At 45.8% G+C, this 20123-nt stretch overlaps 1 protein-coding gene across 1 annotated transcript; it reads right to left on the reverse strand.

Moving 5' to 3' along the window:
- Nucleotides 1-1688: 1688 nt before the first annotated feature.
- On the reverse strand, nt 1689-20046 carry TM2D2 (TM2 domain containing 2). Its single transcript, XM_088480397.1, has 4 exons — nt 19693-20046; nt 17713-17800; nt 10385-10500; nt 1689-2267 (listed from the first exon to the last, which is right to left on the reverse strand). Exons 1-4 carry the CDS (start codon nt 19869-19871, stop codon nt 2054-2056), a joined length of 597 nt encoding a protein of 198 aa, XP_088336523.1. The 5' UTR covers nt 19872-20046; the 3' UTR covers nt 1689-2053.
- Between the last annotated feature and the right edge of the window lie 77 nt (nt 20047-20123).

A 20123-nucleotide genomic window follows, 5' to 3' on the forward strand; every position in this document is an offset into this window, starting at 1 on the left:
TAACACAGCATATTTTAACCACTTTAATTTTCTTATAACACTTCTATTATTTTTTTTGTCTTTAATATTTTGCTTGCTATAAAAAGGAACCTCATGTAGCTTTTAAATAAAAAAAGATAAATATGTTTTTAGTGCACAGCTCAATTTGAACAGATTTTGTTGTCCTAGCTGGAAAATGATAAGTGCATTGCTGGGAGATTTGGTGTCACTGATGGTGGACATACAAATATCTGCGTACCAGATGGAGCATAAATTAGTGCCTGCAAGGTGTCACTCCTCTGTGTTATAGGTCATAAACAATCCGGCTTCATACCTCATCAAGTGGTAGACCTCAGGCCAGAAATGGAGAAAATCTCCGTAAATAATTACTTTAATTAGACCAAATACGAAACACACATACACAGAGTAAACACTTAATACAATAAAAAACGCTTATCTTGATCGTAGTATAGCAGATGAACGTCCACCATCTGGTACGCAGATATTTGTATGTCCACTGTTGCTAATTCTTTGCTTGAAATTACTACACCATATTAAGCCTCTATGGGCAAAAAATTCTAAAGCCCAAACTTTAAGGTTACTACAGAAAGAGCCCCCCTGGAAAACCTTGGATGTGTTGTCGGTTTGGGTTAATCTGATTACAAGTACCACCTGGACATCAGATAAGCCTTTAAATTGTTTTATATTTGGTACGCACATTACTTACTTTGAGCACAAGTTCAATTATTTAAAATACTACACTATTAGGCGCACCTCACATTATTATTTTTCAGCACTTTGTTCCCCTATTGCCACACAGATTTTTGAGAAATTGCAGCCACCTGGTACTTCCAGGAAGTGTTCTTCATGATGTATCATCAATATTTTATATTGTTTGACTTTATCCACATGAGGATTTCAAAATTTGTGCGCTAGTTTTCTGTTTATTTTATATATATATATATATATATATATATATATATATATATATAAAGATGTAATAGTCCGCAATTTTGGAGTAACGTATTTGATGCTGTTTGGCTTGTTGTGAAAAATCCCCTTGGAGTGCTGCCACAATACTGTTTATGGATGGGTCATCTAGGGACATCTAGGAGGATACGGCAAAAAATAGCACGAAGGACAGAGAGATGGAGATCATTAGAGAACAGGTAGATTTGGATGTATATCAGCATATACATAGTCTAGTAGAGCTCCAACAGAGGAGGTGTAATGGTAGTGCAGGAAGCCAAGAACAGACCCATGGGGGATACAGACATGCAGTAAGGGAGAGCTGGTGTCAGTAGAAGACATAGAAGGAGAGGTTAAAAAGATAAGGTGGTCAACCAAGAAAGGAATGAGTCATTAAGAGTCATTTAGAGTTTAGAGGAGGTGGTCGTCTACAGTATCAAAAGCTACAGATACCGTTGGTCCAGGAGGATAAGTAGACAAAATCAACTCTTGGATCTGGCAATAAGAATTGACCTTGGAAAGGTCAGTTTATGTGGAGTGAAAACGGAAATGAAGTGGCAGTGATGAGCAAACCGCTCAAGGATCTTGAAGGAAAAGCAGAGGAGAGATAGGGCGGTAGTTCCAGAGATAGTCTGGGTCAAGCAAAGGATTTCTGATGATGGTTGAACGAGGGAATGCTTGTAGCTTCTACAGTAATTTCACACTTCCCTGTACACAAAATGCCAGAGGTTACAGGAGTATAATGTCTGTCACTTTTATTAAACTTTAAACCAGGATATTGGCATATATAATGTATTTACAGTATTTTATATTACAAATGAGACCAGTTATAACAATGGCTCTGTGTTCTACATTTGTTTAATATCAGAAGTAACTGATAGTCAAAGGGTTCATTTCTTCCTTTATTACACTAGATGTGAAATAAATTACTTAAAAAAAAAATTTTTTGCCAAAACCATCTGTGGTGATGATGTACCCTATGAAATTTGGATGAACAGGAGAATCTGTGGCAGGGGTCTCAGCAGATTACAGTCCTTCTGTATAAGTCCACAGCTGTAGTGCTGTAATAATCCGGAGAAGAGCTGACAGTCCCCCAATGCAATTGTCAGTAGATGGTGCACCAGTTGCTGTTGTCACTCGGCATTAGCCCTCCGGTGATGAGTAGTATAAGGTCTACAAACCACCAGATGCCCAGGCCTCCCAGAGTGAGGAGTTTTCCCACAGCAGCACCTGTATGTCCCAGGCAGAAGCGATCTACCCCGAAGCAGCCCAAGAAGAAGGAGTACAGCAAAGTGGTGATGAAGTAGTGACCAGTGTACCTGGGAGAAGACAAGGAGATATCACACAAGTAACAATGAACTGGTCACAAAAAGGTCTCATTTCAGATTTAATTATTATAAATATTATGCAGAGCATAAGGGAATAAATAAGTGTGGCCTAAGGACTTCATTTCTGCACACAAAAGTGTATTTAGGCTTAATGCGAAATTATCAGAGATAAAATGAAATATCATCCAAACCCTCCAAACCCCCCAGCAGCTAAATGACCACAGAGAACAGTACACAACTTATGGTGCATACACACGATCAGATTTTTCCTTCAGATATGAACGATAACGATTAAAAAATCGTTCAGTCGTTCATATCTGATGGAAAATCGTTCATATCTGACATGCCTGAACGATGGACGATCAACGATGCGCGTTCCCGTTTGTCAGATAACGATATCTGACATCTGATGGGTTTGCAGTCAGACTTGGACGATTCCATTCATTTTAATGTAGTCAAAAATCGTTCAATCGTTCAAAACTTTGGTAAAATCGTTCAGATCGTTCAATCGTTCATCTGACAAGTCTGACAAATCTGACCGTGTGTACGCTCCATTAAAGGGATGTCCCACTTCTGGAAAACTCTTATTAAACTAACTTTGGCCCAACATAGATCTAATAGGAGGTGGTGGGCAGAGTTCATCTGTTGGCCTTTATTGTAGAGCTATGGAAATTTAGGAAGAAAAAAGAAAAACAAAACTACAATTACAATGCTGACCCCTAAGCACCTCAAAAATAATATAAACACTGTGGGGAGTTGGAAATAATTAGATTTTTACTCACCGTAAAAGCTCTTCCTTGGGAGCCCATCTGGGGGATGCCATTACTTCCGGGTTATGCTTAGTGAGCTGTGGATTTGGACACTAACTGAATAAAACTGACTCCCACCCCCTATATAACCCATCCCCTTCCACCAGAACCTCAGTCTATGTTTAACAAAGCCAGAGAAAGACCCACAGAAGAACTTAGAACCCAACAGGTAACTAGTATGAAACCAAACAAGGGAGGGATCCCGACATCCCCCAGATGGACTCCAAGGAAGAGATTTTACGATGAGTAAAAATTTCCTCTTTCATCCATCTGGTGGATGCCATTACTTCTGGGATAAACCAAAGCAAGCAATTAAGTGGGGGGGGGGGGAGCGTTGGAACCGACCGCTCTAAGAATTTTTTGGCCAACAGTGGCGTCTCTCGCTCCAAATGGAAGCGGTAAAATTTTGTGTACACGAATGACTAACTGCTCAACCGAGGCACCATACTGTACAGCCCAAGAAGCCCCAACAGCAAGAGTTGGCCCAAATTAAGGCTGGAACCGTCATATTTGAGGACAAATATGCCTGCCGAATTGCAGAAGTGATGGACCCTTTCTAGGCTGGCCAGCCTCTTTTTGGTGCATCAATCAACATCAACAGAGAATCCGTACGCCTCAAAGACACAGGCCCTGATTCAGAGCCGGACGCTCTGACAGAGCGCTCGCTCTGAATCAGGGCCGTCCTTGTCTTTTTTTTTTAGAGCGGCCTCCTGGCCGCTCGCATAGCTGTGGGTGACCACCCACAGCTATAGCGAGCAGCCAAAAAGATGGTCGCAATGGTCAAGACCATCGCGACCATCGGGCTTGCGACAAGACCCTTGTGGTAGGGTCTCGTTGCCGCAAGCCTTGCAGTGCTTTCGGCTCTATCAGAGCCGAAGGCACTCCCACTGACATCACTTGTGATGTCAGTGGGGCCGGGCAGCCACGCCCCCGGCACTCCCACCAAAGGGGGCGTGCTGTCACTCACCATCGTCAGCAGGCCCCCTTTGGTACGAGACCCATAGCGACGGCTTGGCCGTCGCTCTCCGGGTCTCGCGCATGCGCACAACGGAGCCGGGTCTGTCGTGCGCATGCGCACTGGGCCAACATCGACCCACTTGTGAGCGCTCACGAGCGGGTCTGAATCAGGCCCACAGTAAGCTCCAAGTAAATGCGTAACGCATGTACCACATCCAACAGTGCTAAAGAAGAAGCTTCACTAGTCACTGAATCCTGGTGAAAAGCTGGAAGGACAATATCCTGGTTAATGTGGAAAGCCGATACCAACCTCGTAAGAAAGAAGGCTTAGTGCATAACACTACCCTATACTCATGAAAAGTGGAGATTTACAAGAAAGAGTCGCTAACTCAGATAACCTTCTGGCCGAGACAATGGCCAAAAGGAAAACAACCTTCAAAGTGAGATATTGCCACTCGACAGATTCGAAAGGCTCAAACGGTGCCAAGGTGGAACTTCAGGAATGTAGGCCAATTTCCTCTGAAACAGGATCGATAGGGCCAAAATTTGTCCCTTAAGAGAGGACAATCTAAGGGGGTCATTCAGACCCGCTCGCGAGCGCAGGATGCTCGCAAGCGGGTCGATGTTCCCCCACTGCACATGCGCACGTCGGAGGGAGCTCCGTCGTGCGCATGCGCGAGACCTGGGGAGCGACGGTCTTTCCATCGCTCCGGGTCTCGCACCAAAGGGGGCGTGCTGTCGATGTTGATTGACAGCACGCCCCCTTTGGTGGGCATGCTGGGGGCGTGCCTGCCAGACGAAGGCGTTCCCTTGGGAATGCCTACCGTCTGAAGCCGGCCCCACTGACATCAGTAGTGATGTCAGTGGGAGTGATTTTGGCTCTGATAGAGCCAAAATCACTCCAGGGCTTGCGGCAACGAGACCCTACCGCAGGGTCTCCGTCGCAAGCCCGATGGTCGCGATGGTCAAGACCATCGCGACCATCATCATGGACGCTCGCATATGCTGTGGGTGGTCACCCACAGTTATGCGAGCGGCCAGGAGGACCCTCCATTTTCATGGAGGAGGGCACTGATTCAGAGCAAGCGCTCTGGTCAGAGCGTTCGGCTCTGAATCAGGCCCTAAGACCCTTAACCAACCTCTCTTGCAGAAAAGACAAGAGACGAGACACTCGGAACCTTTCAGGTTTCAACTTGTGTCGTTCACACCAAGAAATATATATGTTCCATATCCGATGATAAATCTGGGAAGTGACTGGTTTGCGAGCCTGTATCATGGTTTTCACAACAGATTCTGAAAACCCTTTGACCCTCAAGATACTGGATTCAAGAACCAGGCGAGGCAAATCGAGGGCGATGACATGGACCCTGAAGTAACAGATCTGGATGCAGGGGCAGACGAAACGAAACATCTGCCAACATGTTCAGAAGAACTGTGTGCCAATGACGACGCGGCCAGTCTGGAGCCACCAGAATGACCGGCCGTGCCACTGAACGAATCCTCTGAATTACCTTTGGTAACATTACCAGAGGAGGAAAAATGTATCCCAGCTGGAACACCCAAGGTGCTGTCATGAAATCCCTCAGAGATGCCTGAGGATCCTGGGACCGAGATCCGTACCTTGAAAGTTTCTTGTTGAGACGAGAAGCCAGTAGATCTATGTCTGGAGATCCCCATCTGGAAACTATTTCCGCAAACACCTCCTGGTCTAATTCCCATTCCCCAGGATGCACACTGTGGCGACTTATGAAGTCCGCCTCCCAGTTGTCCATCCTGGAATGTAAATTGCCGAAATAGCTGGAACAAATTTCTGCCTAATGAAGGATGTGAGAAACTTCCCTTATTGCATGGGTCTTCAACCTTTGGCCCTTCAGCTGCTGTGGAACTACAGATCACAGGATACCCTGCCACAGTTTTAGCATGCTGTTATATCAAAACCGTGGCAGGGCATGCTGGGATTTGTAGTTCCATAGCAGCTGGAGGGCCAAAGGTTGAAGACCCCTGCCTTATTGCTTACTAGCTGTGTGTGCCACCCTGCTTATTTATATAAGCAACTGCAGTGGCATTGTCTGTTTGGATTCGCACTGGTAGGCTTCTTAGATGGAATTGAGCCTGAATCAATGTATACCAAATCGCCCTTAATTCCAGTATATTTATGGAAAGAGAAGCTTCCTGGACGGACCAAAAACCCTGTAGGTGTCTGTCTAACTGTCCCCCAAGCCTGTTAGGCTGGCATCTGTGGTGACAATAATCCAATTTATTATTAACAATTGGCAACCCCTGTTCAGATTTGCATCCTGTAGCCACAAAAGAAGTGACTGTCGGATCTGCATAGATAATCTGAATATCTGCCTGTTTAATTGAGGGTCTGGTTTCACCCATCGATGAAGTGGTTGGGCATGAAATCTGGCGAAAGAAACGGCTTCAAATCAAGCAACCATTTTCCCAGTAGCTGCAGAGCCCTGAGGACTGAGAGACGAGACATCTGTAAAATGGTCCATATCTTGGATTAATGATCCTGAATCTTTGCCTGCAGAAGAAACACTCTGTTACACTGGGTGTCGAAGAGAAGATCCAAAAATACTATCTTCTGAGATGGAATTAAATTTGATTTGGGAAAATTGATGATCCAGCCAAATCTCTGGAGCATTCCTAAGGTAATCTGAAGATGTTGTTGCAATAGGGCTATTGAGGGTGCCCTTAGCAACAAATCGTCCAGATAAGACAACACATTGATACCCCCACCACTGAGTAGAGAGATCACGTGTGCCATAACCTTTGTAAAGACTCTGGGAGTGGTGGCCAAACCAAATGGCAGAGCCTGGAACTGAAAATGCCGAAGCCCCACTGCAAATTGCAGAAGACTAGGAATATGGAGGTAGGCATCCTTGATATCTATGAAGGCCATAAATTCCTCTTCCTCTTATGGACTCCATCTTGAATTTTTCCAAATGGAGAGAAGCATTTAACCCCCTGAGGTTGAGAATGGGACAGAACAACCTGTCTGGTTTGTCTACCAAAAGGAAAATGGAGTAGAACCCCAGGCAGGGCCGTTGCTACGCCACTGCAACTATGAACGCTGGCCTCAGACATGATCAGAGGCTAGGGAAGCCTCTGATCGCTTCAGAGGCCAGCGCTCCCAGTGATGCAATGCGCAGGTGACGTCATGTGAGGAGCCTGCGCGGCCGCACCTCCTGAATCAAGTTAGATCCAGTCAGTGCGGCAGCATGGACAGCGGCCGCGTGGAGTCAGCGATGCCCAGGATGGACAGGTAAGTACTGGGGTCAGGTAAGTACTGGGGGGGAGCACTACTTTAAAGGGTCACAACTACAGGGGGCACGGCATATGGGCTTAACTACAGGGGGCACGGCATATGGGCTTAACTACAGGGGGCACGGCATATGGGCTTAACTACAGGGGGCACAGCATATGGGCTTAACTACAGGGGGCACGGCATATGGGCTTAACTTCAGGGGCAAAACTAAAGGAGGCCCTGCATATGGGCACAAAAACAGGGGGCACTGCACATGGGCACAACTACAGGGGGCATTGCATAAGGGGCACTAACTTGATACACACGCAGTTTACATGTTATACGACCCCAAAAAACTTTTTTGGCAGGGGGGAGCAAAATTTATAGTTACGCCACTGAGCCCAGGCCTTGCTGTAGTACAGAAACAATTACTCCGGACTCAGATATTGCCTGTATGAGAGATGCCTTTCGGCAACCATCCACAGGGAGAGGAGCGGAAAAGATTCTTTTTTGAACAGGACCCTGGAAATCTAAAATGTAACCCGTTTACTGGTTGACTTGCCCAAAAATTCAAATTGGATTGAAATTGAATGCAAGTTTCCCAGAATTTGAGTAAGCGGCCTCCCACCAGAGGAAGGGTCCCAGTCCCGTGACAGTCATGTGTATTGACTTGCAGGCTGGATGCCGAGGACAGCACGACTCCTGAAGTTCACTCTCTGGGGACCACTAGGTACACCATAGAATGCCTTAAAGCTTCCCCTGCCCTGAGTCCAAAAGGAACGAAACCTAAGGGATTTTGGCTTTGGTGTTGTTACAAGAAGGTAAGGACTTTTTCCTCCTGTGACCTGAGAAATAATTTTAGTTCATTCTGGACCAAACAAAAACCCCTTTCAAAAGGCAAAGCCTCTAAAGCATGCTTGGATTCTACGTCTGCCTTCCATGTTTTAAGCCATAAGGAATGCCAGGTGGAAATGGCCAAAACCGAAATAGGAGACTGTACCTGAATATTATCTATTAAAGCATCACCTATATAGGTTAGTTTCCAAAATCTGATCAGCTAAAGAACTAGCTTCAGACAAATCCTCTGACTGAAATCCAGTAATCATCTGGTTCATCCAGGGATTGATAGCCTTTATCACCCAGGCACTGACCAGAATTGGGACAGTGAAACTCCTGACAAAGTGAATATAGATTTAAGTACAGCCTCATTCTTCCTATCCATAGGATCTTTAGGAGTTACAGACTAACAGTATTCCTGACCAACCTAGCAATAGGAGCATCCACCATGGGTGGAATTTCCCAAAGCTTGGTATCCTCTTCCGAAAAAGGATAAAAGATACTTAAATTTTTTCGGAATATGAAATTTAGAATCAGGTTTCAACCAGGCTTCTTTTAATATTTCCTCAAAATGTGAAAATTCAAGGAAAACAGATACATGTTTCTTCTTACGTTTAAAGAAAGAAACTGAACTAGTTACTGGAATAGCTGTTTCCTGTAGATGCAAAGTCTCCCTGACCGCATCTATCAACATAGAAACTCCTGAATCAGAATGGGAGTCACCCTCCCAGTTTGAGGTGTCTTCCCTGTCATAATCCAATTTCCATTCTTCCTGGGAAGAGGTAGCTGAAGCCTCTTCTCCAGGAAAATCCACTGAGGAATGGCCTGAACGTCTCTTAGCGGTTGTGGCCCCTGCTGACGTTGCCATCTGAGGAAGAAATCGTCCAATATCCTAGGCCCATCTGGGCTCTACAGAGGGATCAGACAAAGTAGGAGTTTGAGCACAGGGTATCATATAATTTGCCTGAGAGTGATGTAATTCACCTATGGCTTCAACCATAGACCTGGCCCAATCAGGCATCACCGACTGTTCAGCCAAACCTCTCGGTAATGAATCCCCCTGTGAACAACCAGCACAGAACGACCCTGGTTCCGTACCTTTTGGCAATTTTTTCTCACATTTTGTACAAGTATAAAAAGTGACTGATCCTTGTCTTTTGGAACCCTTGTCTGGCTTGTCCATACTGAGAGAGAAAGACAAGTCTAACCAACAAAGATAGCGGCTGATACTGAAGTACCGGGGGGAGGGTTGCCGGGCACGCTGTTGGCGTCCTGCTTTATTCAGGATGCCTGACGTCATCCTAGCCTCTGGCGTTTCTATCCGGAGACCTCTAATGATACCGCGGCACATACAGATGATGTCACAGACGGCGCGCCTGCAGGTGCCACGGCGCCGTGTCCTGGAGGCGTTCAACAAGCCTCTCTCTCTCCCACAAAGCCGGCAGCATGTTTCTGCTCAGTAATCCCAGGAGGCAGTCCTAGAGAAGGAACAGTCAGGATCTTTGAGACACGCCAGCCCTACAGCTGCAGCCACGTGAGTAATAACATGCCCAGCAGTCTGCCTAAAAGCGGCGTGCCGGGAGGAAGTAAATACGGCAACTAGGTCTTTTACATACAATGTATAAAGCTTACCTTTTCTTTTGCCAGCGGCCCCCTCAGATGTGTGTCTGGTATGGAGAGAGGCCCAGGGACTATGTAGTTTGGTGACTCTCCCAGGGGCAGTCTTTAGAATGGGATACAGGGTTCACACAAACCTCCATTCTATCTAACTCCCACTCTGCTAGTGCTTGTCGCCTGTTGCCATGAACTATCTTATTTTTTTGTTCAGCAAATGCAGCTACAAAAGTATACATTGATAATGAAACATTACATAAGGCTGGGTTCCTTCTGCCCTAACACATTCATTTTCTCACTGCTACTGAGCTATCTTAAATCCTTTACTTAGGTTCTAACATTTTCACCCTATACCTCCCTGACTTCCCATCCAACGCCTTATGAATCATTCTCACAACCCATCCACTCATATACCTAGTTTAACACGTCATTTAATTCCCTTTAAAGTGCACCTCTTGTCTACATCTCTGTAAGGTGACCCAATATAGCCTATTATCAGACCCCAGGTACATAACTGCAGCACTAGAGAAACAAAATAGGCTGCATTCCTATAGACACTGATTCAGGCTACAACATAACTACTTATACCGCAGGTGAAATGTGCCCTTTAGAAAAGCACCATCTGAAAATTCACGTACTTGATGCATGGCTTATTCCCACGTTGAAAGGAGCGAGGTCCAGCACACTCAATCCCGACCAGAGCCCGACACCACACTTTTGTGTGCTCCACATCCTTGTATGCCTGGCCCCCAAACTGCGCACAAAGAATTACCATGTTATTCACAATTAATAATATTCTAACAAATAAAGGAGGAAGAGAGATACGTGTAAGAGGACTGGAACAATCACTAAATAAATGGTGGTATGAACCATAATTAGTCTGCTCAATTGGTAAGTACACATGATTGACAGAAGGAGATACTGGGGCTGATTCAGAGATGGGAGCCACAAAAAACCTCAAAAACTTCACACCTGGGCAAAATCTGCCGATGGTGCAAATATAAAATGTGCACATAGGTTAAAATGTGTGTCCAAACTCAAATCTAAATTGCAGTATACAAATAAAGCTGTACAGCATTTGTGGGCTACATGCAGCAGGAGCAGCCGGTATTTATCCTGCATGCAAAAAAAAAAAAAAAAAGGAATTTTGCCTAGTTTTTTGCTTTGTGCCCAACTCTGAATGAGCCCCACTGTCTAGATTGATGACAACTACAGCGGTTATAAAAGAGTATTTGCCACATTTGACATTATATATGTTCTTACAACATGAAAATAAAGCTGGGTACACACTAGACGATATATTGAACGGTTTATAATTTTAGGACGGATCGAAACGACAAATCGTCCACATCATCATTTGTATTCGCACTGTTGAGCGCTCCTGTGCATCGTTTATTGTATCTTCAGATCTGCCTGAAGTGCAAGCCAATCTGAAGATCTGACGGCTGACACCATGGTTCTGGATGCGGAACCGCATAACAGGCGATCATACACCAGATTGTGCAGTGTGTACAGACCGCCCGATATAACGTCAGTCACATCTGCTGTCGCTGGGTACACACACCGTCTACTGCAGGGGTGGGCAATAAGTGGCCCTCCAGCTGTTGAACTACAAATCCCAGCATGCATTGCAACAATTTTAGCATGGCTAAATAGCAAAACTGGCAGGTCATGCTGGGATGTGTAGTTTTACAACATCTGGGGGGCCACTTATTGCCCACCCCATGTCTAGTGTGTACCCAGCTTTAGTGACTGTTTGGTAATTCTTACAACTGATAGCTCTGTAATGTCAAAATACCAAGAAAAAAAACACAAGTTTAAAGATTGTTCTTAATTGAATTGATAAACAAAACAAAATCAAAACATTAACCAATTATATAAGTTATTTACCCTGGGGGCGTGGCCTGGCTGGCTTGCTGATCGGCAGCACCGATACTGAGCCCCTACTTAAAACTCCGGCTACAACTGCTTTTTGCCTTACCCGCTGCCCCCATTCCCTGGATTTAGGTACATAACTCCTTTCCACCTACCAGGGGCTGCTCCAGAAGCGGCACGCAGCGTTACTTTTCAACCCCCGACCGGGATCTAACCGTGGCCTCGATTTGTGCATACAACCCGGGTCTTCTGGTAATTTCACCCGGCCACTCCGCACACCACCGCAACTGACGCGCGGGTCACCCATCCCACACTGAGGTCCTGCTCCACCCACAGTGCCTCAGCATTTAACATACAGGTAGTGATCTGCTTTCCTCCCCCTATGTTTCCGCAGACTAATGGCGGAGCTGACACCCTGGATAGCAGCTCCCCTCCTGTTACAGTTCTATGTTGTGGAGGATGAGGGTTGTATTGATGTCCCCATCTCAAGCCTGTATTACTGTATACCTACCCACATCACACTGATGCCTGACAACTTAATTAAGCCAAGGGGACTCATCATATGATTTACAGGTAGTGGTTACTTTTTTTCAAAGTAGATCTCCGTCTCCCTGCATCTCTCACTTCAATTAAATTTGCTCATGTTTCTGAGACTTCAGCTTTACACACACAGTGTATATTTCCAGCCTAAAAGGATTTTATATCTGACCGATTACTGTTAATTCAAATCTATTTTCTGGACTGTGCATGTTCCCTATTATGCTTCAACTGTATCCTGTAAAATTCTTCATACAGCACTAACTTCTGGTTTTCAGATGTCCAGATAAACTCCCAAGTTATAACTACTGTATTTATACCCTGAAATACTACCTGTGAAAAACTATCTGTGACACTGCTGCTACTGTGATTACTGTCTGTGAAACTAGTACCTCTTGAAATACTACCTGTATCTACTTTGATGACCGTCTGTGACCTTTTGGTGATGTAAGCTCTCTGCTGCTGTCCCCCCTACCCAGAGCTATGAACAAGACCTACTGACATCCTATCTATATCGTGACACATTATTCCAGCATAATATTATGAGCAGAGCAGGCACTAGAGCCCATAAAGGAGCCTCGCAGGATATTTCTCAACATTTCTCACGGTGTAAGAAACCAGTTTCGGATTCACCACCACCGTCTTCTTCATCTCAAGCTACGATGGATCCTAAATCTGCTCCCTCCACCAGAGAGGATATACAATCTCTTCAAAAGATATTAGAACTCAAAACCTTCTTTACTACTGCTCTCCAGTTAGCTATAGGGGAACTTAAATATGACATAGCGGCCCTGGATACACGCACATCTGCTTTGTAATCACGTGCGGATAAGCACCGGGACTTTCAGAATAAAATAGGGAGTGATATGACCTATTTACACAACGAACTAGAATTCCTCAGAGATAAAGCAGAGGATCTGGAAAACTGCGAGAGGAGGAACAACCTACGTCTTCATAATATTCCAAAATCAATTACTGCCTCAGATTTGGAACCACAACTCAAGCGACTGCTTATTTCCTTGGTCCCATCGTTGTCTAAGTCGGCAATTCAAATACAAAGAGCTCACCACGCCCTGAGGCCTAAACCCAAGGACTATGACGCCCCTTGAGATGTTATTCTCAGACTGCACTCGTTTAAAATCAAGAACAGTATCATGATAGCTAGTAGGAATTCCACCTCAATCTTCTTTGTGGGCTCCCGGATACAAATATTTCAAGATCTGGCCCCGGCAACTATTGCTAAGAAATGCAAACTCCATTCAATCACTGCAGCGCTTCCGGACAATGTTTATAAATAGGGATTTCCATTCAGTCTACTGGTGGATGTTGAAGGCCGTTTTCACTCCATTCGATCTATAGAAGAAGGGACTCAACTGCTTTGCAAACTTCCCTCGACCCCTACTTCTGGTCCTGTTCCTGCTAGATCTGGTGCTTCTTCTCCAACTTGATTTGTTCCTTGCATGGGTTCGTTTTCATTTAAATTTACTGTACTAATGATTGCTTATTTTCCTTTCATTTTATGACTATACAATTCTTTACATTATATTCATAGTTGCTATGGTAGACTTCAAACTCAACAAGTTCCACTACTATATGTATCTAGGTTTATAAAGCCCGTATCCATGTTTTATTTTACAATTATGTCTCAGGGTACGTGAAAGCTTATCTCAGGTTTTTACCTAACTTTTTTGTCCTTGTTTATTAGGTTAGACATTATTTTCATTTAGTTACAGTAGGTACATATTCTATATTGTTGCTATAGGTCCATACAAACTAGTTAAATTTTATAGCTTTGTTCTTTGGATGGGTAGAGTTGGTATCTCAGCCATCTTACCCCCGAATTTTAGGGAATGATGTGTAAAATTCAATAGGGTTTATAACCATCCATTTATATTTGATTTGTGTCCCGCACTTGAGCTCCTTATTTTGTAGAGCTCAACTCTAGAGACCGGTTTTTCTGTTATATTTTAATTAGTTAAATATTTTTACAGCAGAGTCTAGGGTCCTCTTTTTTTTTTTCTTGTCTGTCAAACAATTATATAACTTTTCACTATGCCACTTACTTGTTTGTCTATCAAAACTAAGGGTCTCAACTCCCCACAGAAGTGCTCGCATCTCCATAGGTCCCTCAAAGAATTGCATGGTGATGTAATCTTTTTGCAGGAAACCCACCTGAAAGGGGATTCACATCCATCTCTCTCCTCCAAACTTTTCCCCTCAGTATGGTACTCCAATAATGTTATTAAGTGTAACAATGAAGCCATTCTTCTTAGAGTTTTCCTCCTCTTCCAATTTTTAGATTCTAAATGTGACAATGAAGGCAGGTGTATCATGATACAAAGCAAATTTGGACAAATTTGGACGCTGGCCAACCTTTATGCTTCTAACAAGGGCCAATCTCAATTTTTTCAGAAACTTTGCCCTTAAAGAAAAAGTAAAACTTTAGTAGGCGGTGACTTTAATATAGTACTGGCTCGCATAGACAAATCAGGCCCCTCCCGACCGGGAGAATTCCCAAACTCATCTTCTTTGCGTAAATGCATGGCTGAAGCAGGTCTATTTGATGTTTGGTGTTTTCTTAATCCTAGTGTCTGTGACTACACTATCTACTCTAATCCACATGATGTATATTCTAGAATAGACCCATTTTTATGTTGCGCTTCCTTCTCACAAATAGCATGCCTATACTTGATAGTTCCTTGGTCAGACCACTCAGTACTAATGGCGTCTTTTGAAATTTTTGACGTGACGAGAGGTAGGCCATCTTGGAGGCTTAATGAAACTTTACTGAAGATTCCTCAATTTCAGGAATTGATTAAATCTAAACTTCAGGACTATTTTACTCTCAACTCCTAAGATCAATGTAGTGCGTTGTCGGTTTGGGAGGCCCATAAGGCGGTCATTCGGGGAGTCATAATTCAATGCGTCACGTCAGAAAAGAGAGCAGGAACAACGTGTTAATTCATTGACCTATCTTATTGCAGATTTGGATAGAGAACACAAACGTACCCACTCCAATAAGGTTCTTACACGCCACTCCAAAGCGAGAGCCGAATTACAGTCTATATTAGCTGAAAAGGTTGAACACTCACTTCGTTAGGCTAACCAATTGTTTTACAATAAAATCAATAAAGCTCATACCCTCTTGGCTAACAAATGGGCATCTCAAGCCATCTGCTCTATTAAGGACTCATCTGGTCATTCAATTTATGACCTGAAAACAATGAAAAATATTTTCTCAGACTACTACAAAGCACTATAAAATTTAGGATCCTCTAGTGATCCCTCAGCATTGGCTCACGAAACTCATCAGTATCTTGACTCTTGTGAACTGCCTCAACTTGACGAGGACTCTCGTTCTTTCTTGAATGCTGATATCTCTCCCACATACATAGTTGCTTCCCACATCTGGCCGAGAAGGGACTGCTGCTCTCTGGTTGGATCTAGTATCCTCCAGAGATTTCGTCCACTCAAGCTACAGCCGTAGCTGGCCTAGTAATAGCTCCAGATAGAAAACTGGATAATCACTTGAAATCAATGTTTTCACTTTCTGTAGCGCTCCTGATTAACCTTGTCACATGAGCATCTATCGTTGGTGGAACTTCCCATTTATTACACACTCCTGGTGCAAATGGGTACGGAGAGGTTATATTCCTTGTGGCATGAAAATGCTTACTAGAAGTATCCCACGCTTCAGACATGAGATTCGACAGCTGCCCAGACTGAGGGAAATAATCCTTAGTCACCGCCTGACGTCTAAAGATTGGCTCCCTCCTTAGATGCCAGAGACACCGCCTCTTCCTCCATACTGAGGACAGATCTGACCGCTCTTACTAGAGAGGTAACATCCACCAGGGACTGATGGTCCTCTTTCACAGAGACAGACCCAGAACGCTGAGTATCAGAGTCTGATGAAGAGGTAGAGTCAGACTCCTGAGGCAACACATGATGAGAACCTCTTTTATGTCCCTGCTTTTTTACTACATCTGTTCTATCCACCTGCGGAGAGGCTGAAGACGGCAGTATACTGTGACTAGAGTGAGCAGCCAAGTTACCCCAACAGGGCCCGTACCTCCGTGGCTTTGCCTATTAAATAGGACAAAACCTCAGGCGTAATGGACATCCAAAATGACTCTGGTGCTGGTGTACCAGATATATTGGATAGCTGTTATTACACAATCCATCATGGTTAACATCCTGGTCAGACAGGCCTGTAGAACAGGACTTACAGGATATAAGCACTGGAGGGCTCATGCTCACCTTTACCTTCAGACATGACAATGTATAAATGGTATAAGGTATACAATATAAATGCAATGTGACTTTGCATCAATGAAACACCCCACACACCTTCAGAGGGATGAGGAGAAACACAGTGATAGATGTACCCGACAGTTTTGAAAACATAGGCAGTGTACACACAGCAGCTAGCATACAGTCACATACAATGCATAAATACACATATTTGCTAAAGCAATATGGACTCTCAATCGTCTGACCTGCCCCGGAGGGGGTAATGGTAGGATATAGAGTGCGCTATATTCCAAACCCAAGAGGGAGGTATATAAAGAGACAGCCCAAACCTCTGAGACCAATCGCTCCAGCAGTGCATGGACAAATGCTAAACTGCGCGCTTCTCACACATGAGGTGGTCATTTATAGCAAACCAGACGTGGGAATCCGTACCCAGAAGTTCGCATCTGGGGGGAGGAGCAGCCGGAGGAGTGCCTATCCCGCCCTAGGGTGCGATTTTGACGGCCGGGTACGCTGACCTCACAGTAGCAAGACGTTGACTAGTGCGCCCTAGTGCATCTTACCACCCGTCCCCAGCGACAGACTATATGGCCCCAGCCGCCTTAGTGAGGACACGTTATATGAGGCCTTCACCCACAGCCGCCTCCGATGCGTCTCAACACTGGAGGCGGGGGACTATTTTGCGCACGATTCCACGTGAGGTATCGCTTACCTGCCATCTCCGTGACCTGACTGCAGTCCCGTTAAGCCACGCTGATGCCTGCAGAGAACCTCAGGGCATATAGCGGTGCTGGTGTTTTGGAGTCGGCGGAGGTAGAAGGAGTCGCGATGCAAGCATCTTTCACGATGCCTGGTTCCCGCTAAACTCTGAAGTTTCGAAAAAACATAAAAAGAAAAAAGCCTAGGACTGCCTAGCAGTCCCGCTGTTATAACAGGTGCGTCGTGCCACACACCAAGCAAAAAAACTGAATGCCTGTGGCTGGGGGCGGGGTATATAGGGAGGACGACAAGTGCATGCTGGGAGCTCAAAAGCTTTGCTGTTTGGTGCATTGGATGCGATCCAACTACATACCCCAAGGTAGATCCTGTGGACCCTATTGAACCCGAAGAATAAAGGCTAAATTAATTCTGACACATATATGAATATAGTCAATTCTCAGAGAGGTCACTTGCACATTGTAAAGTAGCAACTCTTTTAGCATTTAATAATAAAGATCGAAAGTCACAGTTTGTAACCATGGAAAGACATCTCATATTGTAAGAATGAATACATAAATATAAATATTCTTTAAGTATTTACCCTGGTGCATCCATAGCCAAGTTCTTGTTGGACAGACACATTTCCTGTGTGGTCAACTGGATCATCACACTCCATAAACTCTTCTGGTCTGAGAGACATAAATGGTGACATGAAGATGTTAAAGAGAAAAAGCACTTAGTTGAAACTTCTTAATGAATTTGGAGGACATAGATAAGAGTGTGACGATCAGCAGCATATACTTTACACTGATGTAATTGATAAATAGCATTAAAACAGGATGACAAATAGAAATCTGAGGGCTTGTGTCGCCAAGTCAATGAGAGCCCTGCTGAACTTGAAACAGAGTTTGGGTCATGTACAACATATCTATGGTGAGTTGCATTTCTTATTTTGTTGTAAAGTAATTGCTTTATATTATATGTATACACAAATATTAGGTTGTTTGCGATCAACTGAATATGGATAGAATAGACCCCATACAGATTTCTAATATACCATTGTGCTCTTACACTGGGCCTGATTCAGACCCGCTCATGAAAGCTGAGCGCTCGCAAGCGGGTCGATGGTGCCCTAGTGCGCACGACGGAGGGAGCTCCGTCGTGCGCATGCGCAAGACCCGAATAGCGACGGCCAAGCCGTCGCTATGGGTCTCGCACCAACGGGGGCGTGCTGACGATGGTGATTGACAGCACGCCCCCTTTGGTGAGCGTGCCGGGGGCGTGACTGCCCAGACGGAGGCGTTCCCATGGGAACGCCTACCGTCTGGGTCCGGCCCCACTGACATCACTAGTGATGTCAGTGGGAGTGCTTTTGGCTCTGATAGAGCCAAAAGCACTCCTGGGCTTGCGGCAGCAAGACCCTACCGCAGGGTCTCGTCACAAGCCCAATGGTCGCGATGGTCTTGACCATCGCGACCATCTTTTTGGCCGCTCGCATAAGCTGTGGGTGGTCACATAATAGGTAGGACGGCCCTGATTCAGAGCGAGCGCTCTTGTCAGAGCGTCCGGCTCTGAATCAGGCCCACTGTCCCTTGAGGCATTCTACTTCTGATTAAGGAAGGCTCAGGAGCAAAGCACAACCTTCTGCAAGGCATTCCTTATTAGACTCTCCCTCTGGTGCTTGTCACACTGCACTCACCCTCCACTCATCATGGTGCTTGTCACACTGCACTCACCCTCCACTCATCATGGTGCTTGTCACACTGCACTCACCCTCCACTCATCATGGTGCTTGTCACACTGCACTCACCCTCCACTCATCATGGTGCTTGTCACACTGCACTCACCCTCCACTCATCATGGTGCTTGTCACATCGCACTCACATCCCCCCTCTGGTGCTGTCACACCGCACTTGCACTTCCACTCTGGTGCTGTCACACTGCACTCACACATCCACTCTGGTGCTGTCACACCTCATTCACACTCCCCCTCCCACTGGTGCTGTCACACCACTCTCCCACGCCCCCTCACCCTCAGGTGCTGCCACACTGTACTCCCCCCTCCCACTGGTACTGTCACATTCTCCGTCTCACTGGTGCTGTCAGACCTCACTCCCCCTCCCATGCTGTCACACTGCACTCACACTCCCCTTCCCACTGGTGCTGTCACACTCCACTCGCACTCCCCCTCCCTCAGGTGCTGTCACACCGCACTCACACTCCGCCTGGTGAAGCAGGCTCTCCAGCACTGTGCTTGGTATACCACACCGCATTACGGCGCCATACACTGAGGGCCGGGGCTCATACTCACAGGTGCACTCACACTCCCCCTCCCACTGGTGCTGACACACCGCACTCACACTCTAGTGCTATCACACTGTACTCACACTCCCCCTCTTACTGGGGCTGTCACACCGACCTCACCCTCTGGTGCTGTCACACTGCACTCACACTCCCCCTCCCACTGATGCTGTCACACTGCACTCACACTCCGCCTGGTGAAGCAGGCTCTCCCGCACTGTGCCTGGGATACCACACCGCATTACGGCGCCGTACACGGAGGGCCAGGGCTTATACTCACAGGTACTCGCATAGTATGAGAGGCCCGTAGGGATCTCTGAGCTCTGGGGCCGGGGTGGTGCTTGGCTCCGAGAAGGTGGAGGGGCTGGTATGGTTTTGAGAGGCGATGAGGGAGAATGTCAGGAGCAGCCCCTGACCTCCCAGTAACAGATAGCCCACTGGCGGTACCGGCCACCCCATCTTCCTCCCAGCAGCACGTCCCAACCCGCTCCTGCAACCTGCCGGCTTCTTCCGCCAGCACCTGACCCGCCAATCACACAGCCGCGCTGGGAAGTCCCTGTGCGAGATGACGCAGTCGTCAACCTCAGCAGCAGTAGATAGCCGTCTGCAGCGCCGGAGCCATTATGGCATAGCTGGGTGCATTGCCCGCGATTTATTTTGGTCTTCAAGAAAATGGAAGCGCCGTAGTAAACAAAGCAATTTTTATATCAG

Source organism: Taudactylus pleione, unplaced genomic scaffold, assembly GCF_031769625.1.
Source record: "Taudactylus pleione unplaced genomic scaffold, aTauple2 ptg000253l, whole genome shotgun sequence".
NCBI lineage: Eukaryota > Metazoa > Chordata > Amphibia > Anura > Myobatrachidae > Taudactylus > Taudactylus pleione.

Bases quoted from the DNA above. Each gene is read 5' to 3' on its own strand.
- TM2D2 (XM_088480397.1), bottom strand. From the start codon at position 19,871: ATGGGGTGGCCGGTACCGCCAGTGGGCTATCTGTTACTGGGAGGTCAG. The intron at 17,801-19,692 runs GTGAGTATAAGC...TATGTCTCTCAG, and splicing joins CTCATACTATGCGAGTACCT to ACCAGAAGAGTTTATGGAGT. The intron at 10,501-17,712 runs GTAAATACTTAA...CTTTGTGCGCAG, and splicing joins TTGGCTATGGATGCACCAGG to TTTGGGGGCCAGGCATACAA.